This window comes from Piliocolobus tephrosceles, chromosome 8 (genome assembly GCF_002776525.5).
Source record: "Piliocolobus tephrosceles isolate RC106 chromosome 8, ASM277652v3, whole genome shotgun sequence".
Taxonomy (NCBI): Eukaryota; Metazoa; Chordata; class Mammalia; order Primates; family Cercopithecidae; genus Piliocolobus; species Piliocolobus tephrosceles.
This window is the reverse complement of record NC_045441.1, coordinates 5,979,528-5,990,743: the sequence shown is the minus strand read 5'-3', so window position 1 is coordinate 5,990,743 and position 11,216 is coordinate 5,979,528. Positions and strand designations below refer to the sequence as shown.

Here is an 11,216-nt window from a genome sequence, read left to right as displayed (position 1 = left end):
ACGTGCAGGAGGGTCTCGACTCGGCGCCTGCACGTTGTGCCTGGCTGTGCTTTCTTTTATGCCCCCTCTATTCTCCTCTCTCCCCCAGGGGATTTTCATCTCAACAAAGTGTCCTCACCCAGGCCTGCCTTCTGGCCAGTATGGGCTTGTACACCAGGCACATTCCTGCATGCGAGGCCTCTGGCCTGCCCTCATCTGTCCACATTCAAGTCTTTTCTGACTAGTTTAAATATTGTGAAAGTGAACCTATTTCAGAGGAGAGATGACTGCCAGAAATGAGGTCTTGGTGCGGAAGGTCTTTGGAGTGGGAGGGTTCTCAAGTGCAGGTGGCAGGTGTTCTGCACCTCGCTAGGCCAAGGAGTCCGCAGCCAGAGACGCGGGGAAATGGGAATCGGGGCAGGGCTCCTTCCAGGCATATTCCTCCGTAGCTCCCCAGCTGAGAACATATGGAAACGTGAAGATGGGTAGCTAGGGCGGCCAGGGAACCCAAGTCCGCTGGCCCAAGCCAAAGCCCGGCACCACCCCCGATCCTTGCTGGTGGAAAGCACGGTGAAATCAACCAGCGACAGCTCTGAACGCAACGCAGAGTCCGCGAGGGAGCCTGGGCAAGGACAGAGCGGGCCCGCTCTGGCGGTTGGGCGGGCTCTGGGGGCGGGGCCGGGAGCGGGGTCCACCTGGTACCGCGGCACGCCCCTCACCGCTCGCGCCGCCAGGGGGCGCCCTCCCGAGAGCGCCCCGGGCCGAGGCCTGCGCTTGGCCCCTGCGGGCCGCCGTCTCCGTGCCAGGCATTCGGCCGCCGTTCGGCTGCGCGGCGGCGGCGGCGGCGGCGGCTCCCGCGGCTCCTAGCGGCGCCGCAGTCGGACCTTCGGGCGCCCGCTGGCCGGCGGCAGCGGCCATGGCACCCTGAGCAGGCAGGGAGCAGGCAGCGGCAGGCGGGCAAGCGGGCTGGTGCCGCAGCCCAGGCCCGTGTCGCGCCTCTTTGTCTCCACGGGCAGCGGCTCAGCCCCGGGCCCCGGGCGGAAGTGAGACGCGCTCGGCGTGGGGGCCGCGGCGGCCGCACCATGAACGACATCCGCCACTCGCTGCTGCGCCGCGACGCGCTCAGCGCCGCCAAGGAGGTGTTGTACCACTTGGACATCTACTTCAGCAGCCAGCTGCAGAGCGCGCCGCTGCCTATCGTGGATAAGGGCTCCGTGGAGCTGCTGGAGGAGTTCGTGTTCCAAGTGCCCAAGGAGCGCAGCGCGCAGCCCAAGGTGCGGCCCGAGACGGTCGGGTGCCCGGGTGCGGCAGGCAGGCAGGCGGGCCTTTTCCCCAGCGATGCAGGGCTGTGTCAAGCCGCGGGCGTCCCACGTCCAGGAGCCCCGCGCTCGTGCTTGGCCTCGCTCCTGCAGCAGCCCGCAAACCCCTCTCCGGGTCCTGCAGTGTTGCTCAGCTGCCTGTCCAGTCTGCGGGGCGTGTGACAGCCGAGTCTTGGTGTTAAAGGGACAAACTGGCGACTGCCCGCTCCCTAGAAGTCTGTTGGGCTGTTACCGAGAGGCTCATCCTGAGCCCTCCAGGAGGATGTATAATGATCTGTATAGCTTTCCTCTTACATCTTTTTCTTTTTTTTCTCTCTCTCTCTCCTTTTTTTTTTTTTTTTTTTTGTTTTTCCTCTCTCTCTCCTTTTTATTGTATTTTATTTTATTTTTGCTGGAGTGCAGTAGTGCAATCACAGCTCACTACAACCTTGAATTCCTGGGCTCAAGTAATCCTCCCGCCTTATCCTTCTCAGCTGGGACTACAGGCATGCACCACCATGCCCAGCTAATTTTTGAATGTTTTGTAGAGTTGGGGCCTCCCTGTGTTACCCAGGCTGGTCTCAAACTCCTGGGCTCAAGATTCTCTCTCCTTGGCCTCCAAAGTGTTGGAATTACAGGTGTGAGCCACAACCCCTGGCCTATATGACTTTTTTCTAAGAGTAACAGCAAAGATCTCCCTGAGACCTGAGCTTTACGAAGGACGAAAAGTTCTACGGGGAAAAATCTTTTTTCCTGTTTTCCTTTTTTTTTTTTTTTTTGGAGACGAGTCACTCTGTCACCCGGCTGGAGTGCAGTGATACAATCTCGGCTCACTGCAACCTCCGCCTCCCGGGTTCAAGCGAGTCTCCTGCCTAAGCCTCCCAAGTAGCTGGGATTACAGGCGCACACCCACCATGCCCGGCCAATTTTTGTATTTTTGGTAGAGACGGGGTTTCACCACGTTGGCCAGGCTGGTGTCGAACTCTTGACGTTGTGATTCATCCGCCTCGGCCTTCCAAAGTGCTGGGATTACAGGCGTGAGCCACTGCGCCCAGTCTATTTCCTGTTTTTTTAATGTATGAGTTAATAAGTACGTTACAGCCACGTTTCTTAACACTTTTCCTGGATTTCTTTTGCAGAGACTGAATTCACTTCAGGAGCTTCAACTTCTTGAAATCATGTGCAATTATTTCCAGGAGCAAACCAAGGACTCTGTTCGGCAGATTATTTTTTCATCCCTTTTCAGCCCTCAAGGGAACAAAGCCGATGACAGCCGGATGAGCTTGTTGGGAAAACTGGTCTCCATGGCGGTGGCTGTGTGTCGAATCCCGGTGTTGGAGTGTGCCGCCTCCTGGCTTCAGGTACTGCTCAAGAGAGACCCTCGGCCGGGTGCAGTGGCTCATGCCTGTAATCCCAGCACTTTGGGAAGCTGAGGTGGGCGAATCACTTGAGGTCAGGGGTTCAAGACCAGCCTGACCAACATGGTGAAATCGTGTCTCTACTAAAAATGAAAAAGTAGCTGAGCATGGTGATGCATTCCTGTAACCCCAGCTGCTCAGGAGACTGAGGCATGAGAATCGCATGAACTCAGGAGGCAGAGGTTGCAGTGAGCTGAGATGGTGCCATTGCACTCCAGCCTGGGTGACAGAGCAAGACTCTGTCTCAAAAAAAACCCTGAGAGTCTCTGAAGAGGAGTTGAGGAGTTTACTGTTCAGAATCAGAATTCTCATTGAATTGGATTTCTGGAATTTTTGTTTGTTTGTTTGTTTGTTTAAATTATTCTTTTAGGCCGTGCTTAGTGGTTCACACCTGTAATCCCAGCACTTTGGGAGGCCGAGGAGGGGCAGATCACTTGAGGTCAGGAGTTTGAGACCAGCCTGGCCACCATGGTGAATCACTGTCTCTACTGAAAATGCAGAAATTAGCCAGGCATGGTGGCACACACCTGTGGTCCCAGCTACTTGGGAGGTTGAGGCAGGAGAATCATATGAACATGGGAGGCGGAGGTTGCCGTGAGCTGAGATCACGTCACTGCACTCCAACCTTAGTGACAGAGTGAGACTCAGTCCCCCCCAAAAAAATTTTTTTTAATTAGGGCGTGTTTTTTTTTCTTTTTCTTTCTCGTTTCTTTTTTTTTTCTTTTTTTTTTTTTTTTTGTGACAAGGTTTCAGTCTGTCCCCCAGGGTGGAGTGCAGTGGTGCAATCTTAGCTCACTACAACCTCTGCCTCCTGGGCTCAAGTGATCCTCCTACCTCAGCCCACCAAGTAGCTGGGACCACAGGCACACATCACTATGCCTGGCTAATTTTTGTATTTTTTATAGAGACAGGGTTTCACCGTGTTGCCCAAACTGGTCATGAACTCCTGAGGTCAAGCGATCCTCCTGCCTCAGCCTCCCAAAGTGCCAGGATTATAGGCATGAGCCACTGTGCCCGGCCTAAGAATAGGATTTTGAGAGAAATTCAGCAAGTACTGCTGTAAACAAACCTTTTCATCATGTGACAGTTCACAGACTTTCCTGAATCTCTTCAGTGTGATAGCAGCTGTTAATTTTTACCTGTGGCATGTCACCTGGGATCCTGTAGGGTTACAAAAGTTGTCATTTCCTCACCTGAAGGCAGAAATGATGTTTCCTAAGTAAACTGTAAAACAAGAGCCGGCAGATGTTGTAGTGAAGGGCGAGATAGTGAACTGTCTTTAGTCTCTTTCACAGTTACTCTGTCCTCCTAGTGCAAGAACAGCTTTAGGCAGTAGGCAAACAAGCATGATCACGTCTCAGTGAAATATTGTTTACAAAAACGGGTGGTGGGACAAATTTGGTCTGTGGGGTGGTTTTTTTGTTTTGTCTTGTTTTTTGAGAGCGTGTTGCTCTGTCACCCAGACTGGAGTGCAGTGGTGTGATCTCGGCTCACCGCAAGCTCCGCCTCCCGGGTTCACGCTATTCTGCCTCAGCCTCCCAAGTAGCTGGGACTACAGGCGCCCACCATCAGTGGTGCCTGGCTAATTTTTTTGTATTTTTAGTAGAGATGGAGTTTCACTGTGTTAGCCAGGATAGTCTCGATCTCCTGACCTCATGATCCGCCCGCCTCGTCCTCCCAAAATGCTGGGATTATAGGCCTGAGCCACTGTACCCAGTCAGGTGTTGTTTGTTTGTTTGTTTGTTTTTTTGAGACGATCTTGCTCTGTTGCTTATGCTGGAGTGCAGTGGTGTGACCACAGGGCTCACTGTAGCCTCAACCTTCCCAGGCTCAAGCCATCCTCCTGCCTCGGCCTCCCAAGTAGCTGGGATTACAGGTGTGTGCCACCATACCCGCCTAATTTTTTCAATTTTTTTTTTAGCTGGAGTCTTGCTCTGTCACCCAGGCTGGAGTGCAGTGGCACGATCTCTGCTCACTGCAAGCTCTGTCCCCTGGGTTCATGCCATTCTCCTGCCCCAGCCTCCCGAGTAGCTGGGACTACAGGCGTCTGCCACCACGCCTGGCTAATTTTGTGTGTGTGTGTGTGTGTATTTTTAGTAGAGACGAGGTTTCACCGTGTTCACCAGGATGGTCTCGATCTCCTGACCTCGTGATCTGCCCACCTTGGCCTCCCAAAGTGCTGGGATTACAGACGTGAGCCACCACACCTGGCCCATTTTTTCTATTTTTTATAGAGATGGATTCTTGCTGTTATCCAGGCTCGTCTGGAACTCCTGGGCTCAAGTGATCCTCCCATCTTGGTCTCCCAAAGTGTCGGGATGACAGGCACGAGCCACCATGCCCAGCCTGGTCAGTGTGCTTTAGACTGCCCACCCCTGCTTCAGTGTAAGCCTTTAACTTTTTTTTTTTTTTTTTTTGAGACAAAGTTTTGCTCTTGTTGCCCAAGCTGGAGTGCAGTGGCGCGATCTTGGCTCACTGCAACCTCCGCCTCCCAGGTTCAAGTGATTCTCCTGCCTCAGCCTCCCGAGTAGCTGGGATTACAGGCGTGCCCCACCACCCCCGACTAATTTTCGTATTCTTAGTAGAGATGGGGTTTCACCATGTTGGCCGGGCTGGTCTCGAACTCCTGACCTCAGGTGATCCACCTGCCTTGGCCTCTCAAAGTGCTGGGATTACAGACGCGAGCCACCGCACCCTGCCCCATCAACATCTTTTTTTCATCTTGGAAGTGGTTCTGCCAGTTCTGATGGTGTTCACCGTGTGTGTATAGTTGCTGGTCTACTCACGACATCTGTAGTTACGTGGACTGTGTGGCTTCTTTCCAGCGAACGCCCGTGGTCTACTGTGTGAGGTTAGCCAAGGCCCTCGTGGATGACTACTGCTGTTTGGTGCCGGGATCCATTCAGACGCTGAAGCAGATACTCAGTGCCAGCCCGAGATTCTGCTGCCAGTTCATCACCTCCGTTACCGCGCTCTATGACCTGTCGTCAGGTAAACTTGAAACAGGTTATTTCTATGAAAGAAGCTTCCATCAATGGCTAGTTTTATTTTCCACTGAATACCCAGGTGAAGTGTCCAGTGAATGCTGTGGCCATTTTGTCTCTGAAATGTATATTTTTATTTTTGTTATTTTTTGAGATGGAGCCAGTTGCCCAGGCTGGAGTGCAGTGGTGTGATCTCGGCTCACTGCACCCTCCCCCTCCCAGGTTCAAGCAGTTCTCCTGCCTCAGCCTCCCAAGTAGCTAGGACTACAGCCAGCATGCGCGACCACTCACGGCTGATTTTTTTGTGTGTTTTTAGTAGAGATGGGGTTTTAACTGTGTTCCAGGCTGATCTCAAACCCCTGACCTCAAGTGATCCACCCACCTTGGCCTCCCAAACTGCTGGGATTACAGGCATGTGCCACCATGCCCAGCTGAGTTTTTAGTTTTTATTTTTTGAGACGGTTTCACTCTGTTACCCTGGTTGGAGTGCAGAGGCGTGATCCCAGCTCACTGCAGTCTCTGCCCCCAAGGCTCAAGTGTTCTCCCCGCTGCACTCAGCCTCCCGAGTAGTTGGGACTACAGGTGCACGCCACCACGCCTGGCTAATTTTTTGTATTTTTTGTAGAGACGGGGTTTCGCCATGTTGTCCAGGCTGGTCTTGAACCCTGAGCTCAAGCAATTCTCCTCCCTCAGCCTCCTGAGTAGTCGGGACCACAGGTTTGCACCACCATGCCTGGCTAATTTTTTATATTTTTTTGTAGAGATGGAGTTTCACTGTGTTGCCCAGGGTGGTTTCGAACTCCTGGACTCAAGCAGTCCTCCCAACTCGGCCTCCTAAAGTGTTGGCGTTACAGGTGTGAGCCATTGCACCTGGCCTGAAATGTGTGTTTTTAATTTAGGCTAAAAGCTAAAGGTGTGGGCCACCTGAACGTGTGCAGTTTGCTAAGAGGGAGCTATTCTTAGTGTTCCCCATTTGCCTGAGGTGCAGTGGTCCAAGTGGCAGGCAGCCCAGAAATCGAGGGTCTGCTCTCTGGTGAGATGTGGCCCACTGCCCGGACATATGACTTGATTTTTTATCTTCCCCCTACTTTCTTTATTTTACTTTTTTGGATAGAGAATCTTGCTCTGTTGCGCAGGCTGCTGTAATACGGTGGTGCGGTCATAGCTCATTGTAGCCTCAAAACTCCTGGGCTCAAGTGATCCTCCCACCACAGCCTCCCAGGTCGCTGGGACTGTAGGCACACACCACCAGGCCTGGCTGACAAAACCTGCTTTTCTGCTGCAGTTTTCTGTTCCTCCTTCTCTGCCCTTGGCTGTTGCTGCTCACAAGGCTGACAAATAGTCTCTCTCTCTTCCTGGGTTGATAAGCAGTTTGAAAGCCTTCAGCGGCATCTGTCATTTTTATTCAGTCCAGTATTGGTCTCCCACCAGCCTACTGACTTTTTTTTTTCCTTTTTGTTTTTTTTTTTGAGACAGAGTTTCACTCTTGTTGCCCAGGCTGGAGTGCAATGGGGTGATCTCGGCTCACGCAACCTCCACCTCCCGGGTCCTAGTTCAAGCAGTTTTCCTGCCTCAGCCTCCTGAGTAGCTGGGATGACAGGCATGCGCCACCACGCCCAGCTAATTTTTGTATTTTTAGTAGAGATGGGGTTTCACCATGTTGGCCAGGCTGTTCTCGAACTCCTGACCTCGTGATCCACCTGCCTCAGCCTCCCAGAGTGCTGGGATTACAGGCATGAGCCATAGCACCCGACCTTCCTGACTATTTTTGAGACTTCTTTTTTTTTTTTTTTTTTTGAGATGGAGTCTCCCTCTGTCACCCAGGCTAGAGTGCAGTGGCATGATCTCAGCTTACTGCAACCTCCGCCACCTGGGTTCAAGCGATTCTCCTGCCTCAGCCTCCCGAGTAGCTGGGACTATAGGCATACGCCACCACGCCCAGCTAATTTTTTGTAATTTTAGTAGAGATGAAGTTTCACCATATTGGCCAGGCTGGTCTCAAACTCCTGACTTCGTGATCCACCTGCCTCAGTCTCCCAAAGTGCTGGGATTACAGGCGTGAGCCACCACGCCCAGCCGAGCCTTCTTTTATCTGTCACCTTTTTTTTTTTTTTTTTTTGGGAGACAGAATCTCACTCTGTTGCTCAGGCTGGAGTGCAGTGGCATGATCTTGGCTCACTGCAACCTCTGCCTCCTGGGTTCTAGTGATTCTCCTGCCTCAGCCTCCCGAGTAGCTGGGATTATAGGTGTGTGCCACCACACTTGCCTACTTTTTGTATTTTTAGTAGAGATGGTGTTTCACCATGTTGGCGAGGTTGGTCTTGAACTCCTGACCTCAGGTGATTTACCCGGCTCGGCCTCCCAAAGTACTGAGATTACAGGTGTGAGCCACTGTGCCTCGCCACCTTTTTTCTTGTTGTTAGACTTTTTAGCTCTCTTGAGAAAGTTTGTGTGGAAATATTGTGAACATGTAAGCGCATGCCATATGCATATGCTAATTTCTTTTTTGTTGTTGTTTGTTTTTTTGTTTTTGTGTTTTGAGACGGAGTCTTGCTCTGTCGCCCAGGCTGGAGTGCAGTGGCGCCATCTCGACACACTGCAAGCTCCACCTCCCAGGTTCAAGCGATTCTCCTGCCTCAGCCTCTCACCTGGCTACTTTTTTGTATTTTCGGTGGAGATGGGGTTTCAGTGTTAGCCAGGCTGGTCTCAATCTCCCAACCTCATGATCCACCTGCCTCGACCTCGCAAAGTGCTGGGATTACAGGCGTGAGCCACCGCGCCCAGCTGCAGATGCTAATTTCAGGGCCACGCCGCTGCAGTGGGATTTCCCCTAGCTCTCTCCTCCAAAGGCTTCCTAAGAGCTGTTAACATCTGGGAGCAGTATTCAGGCCTTTCATCTTCCAATAAGAAAGATTTCACTGAACCCAGCTATGGTATCATAGTTGCCTTTTTGTTTTTTTTTTTTTTTTGAGATGGAGTCTCACTCTGTCACCTAGGCTGGAGTGCAGTGGTATGATCTCCCCTCACTGCAACCTCCACTTCCGGGTTTAAGCGAGTCTCCTGCCTCAGCCTCCTGAGTAGCTTGGGCTATAGGTATGCACCACCATGCCTGGCTAATTTTTGTATTTTTAGTGGAGTCAGGGTTTCACCCTGTTGGCCAGGCTGGTCTCGAACTCCTGACCTCAAGTGATCTCCCTGCCTCAGCCTCCCAGAGTGCTGGGATTACAGGCATTAGCCACCGCAGCCGACCTACCTTTTATGCCATTGGTTATTCTAGGCCACTGAGTACAGAAATTGGCCTTGCCATTGGGAAGGGATGAGTTAGCATATGGAACAGGAAAGAATATTCGGGGAATGCCACTGACATAGCAGAGCAGTTCTGAAACACAGTGTTTTTCTCTTAAGCCAGCAAGTCCATTGAGATGTTGATGATTTCTCAAGTCACTGCCACACAGCGGTGGCCCTGGAAGTCACCATCCGAATGGTGATTGAAGCTGATCTTGGGCACTTCTGGTAACAGGAGAGCATTCTTGGGGAGGCTGTGTCTTCAAAGCACAAAAAGGAAGATACCCACATAATAATATCCCCCCTTTCGTGAATGGTGCTGAGAACACGGGACTCTAGAGACCGTAATTGGGATCCTAAAGACTGAGGACTCACGAAGTGCACACTCCAACATGTATGCTGAGGGCACACCTGCACAAGTGCGTGTGCACACACACGCATTACCTACAGGCTGTTGGAGATGCCTCAGCTCAGATCTGAGGGGGCAGGGATACACTGGAGAGGTGGATATGACCCTGGCGTTGCCCAGACAGAAACATCTCTGTGGAATCAAGAGGCTGCACACATGGCCAGTCGCAGTGGCTCACTCCTGTAATCCCAGCACTTTGGGAGGCGGAGGTGGGTGGATCACCTGTAGTCAGGAGTTCAAGACCAGCCTGGTCAACATGGCGAAATCCCATCTCTACTAAAAATACAAAAATTAGCCAGTGTGGTGGCAGGCGCCTGTAGTCCCAGCTACTCAGGATGCTGAGGCAGGAGAATTGCTTGAACCCGGGAGGCGGAGGTTGCAGTGAGCCAAGATCACTGCAGCCTGGGCGACAAGTGTGAGACTCTGTCTCAAAAAAAAAAAAAAGGCGCACAGGACAGCATCTGCTCCCCGTTGTAGCCATTGTCTCACCACAGTAGGTGGGCAGGGCTGTCCATACTCCAACAGTTGGCAAGAATCATCTCAGATGGTGGGCACAGCCCCAGAGAGAGGGGGCTGAGGACCCACTCCTGTGAACACAGCCAGCCTAAGGGCATTGCACACCAAGCCCCCCATGTGCAGTATAGCCTCCCGATTAAAAGCCAGGCTGCTGAAGTCAGATCTGGGCCATACGCTTTTGTGTGTGTGTGTGTGTGTGTGTGTTTTCCTGAGACAGGATCTCACTCTGTTGCTCAGGCTGTTGTACAGTGGGACAACCACAGCTGACTGCAACCTTGACCTCCCAGGCTCAAGTGACCCTCCTACCTCAGCCTCCTGAATAGCTGGGAATATAGGTGTGCACCACCACTTCCTGCTATTTTTTTTTTTTTAAGACGGAGTCTAGCTCTGTCACCCAGGCTGGAGTGCAGTGGCGTGACCTTGGCTCACTGCAAGCTCCACCTCCCGAGTTCACGCCATTCTCCTGCCTCAGCCTCCTGAGTAGCTGGGACTACAAGCACCTGCCACCATGCCCGGCTAATATTTTTGTATTTTTATTTTTATTTTTATTTTTATTTTTTTTTGAGGCAGAGTCTCGCTCTGTGGCCCAGGCTGGAGTACTGTGGCCGGATCTCAGCTCACTGCAAGCTCCGCCTGCCGGGTTCACGCCATTCTCCTGCCTCAGCCTCCCGAGTAGCTGGGACTACAGGCGCCCGCCACCTCGCCCGGCTAGTTTTTTGTATTTTTTAGTAGAGATGGGGTTTCACCGTGTTAGCCAGGATGGTCTCGATCTCCTGACCTTGTGATCCGCCTGTCTCGGCCTCCCAAAGTGCTGGGATTACAGGCTTGAGCCACCGCCCCCAGCCTTTTGTATTTTTAGTAGAGATAGGGTTTCACCCTGTTAGCCATTATGGCCTCGACCTCCTGACCTCGTGATCCACCCGCCTCTTCCTCCCAAAGTGCTGGGATTACAGGCTTGAGCCACTGCACCTGGCCACTCCTGGCTAATTTTTAAGAATTTTCGTAGAGATTGGGTTTCACTCTTTTTCCAGGGCTGGTTTCAAACTCTTGAACTCAAGTGATCCTCCCACTTTGGCCTCCCAAAGTGCTGGGATTGCAGGTGTGAACCTGGGCCACATGCTTTCAATGAATCCTGTGGAAATCACTTGACATGACTGTGCCTCAGTTTCCTTGTCCTTTGTATGAGACTAACCGCTGGGGTAGAGGGAGGATTAAACGCGTTCGTCTATGTAAAGCGTTGAGACCTGTGCCGGGTTAGAGGCGTTCGTCTGTGTAGAGCGTTGAGACCTGTGCCGGGTTAGACGCGTTCGTCTGTGTAGAGCCTTGA

General features: G+C 52.2%; 1 protein-coding gene across 1 annotated transcript in view; it reads left to right on the top strand.

Moving 5' to 3' along the window:
• The first annotated feature begins 793 nt into the window (after nt 1-793).
• C8H7orf26 (chromosome 8 C7orf26 homolog) overlaps nt 794-11,216 on the top strand; it is a 22,937-nt gene continuing 12,514 nt past the window's right edge. Inside the window, exons 1-3 of the mRNA XM_026447595.1 lie at nt 794-1,253; nt 2,417-2,638; nt 5,521-5,686. Coding sequence (XP_026303380.1) covers nt 1,062-1,253; nt 2,417-2,638; nt 5,521-5,686 — 580 coding nt within the window. The 5' untranslated portion in view covers nt 794-1,061. The remainder of the gene's footprint in view (nt 1,254-2,416; nt 2,639-5,520; nt 5,687-11,216) is intronic.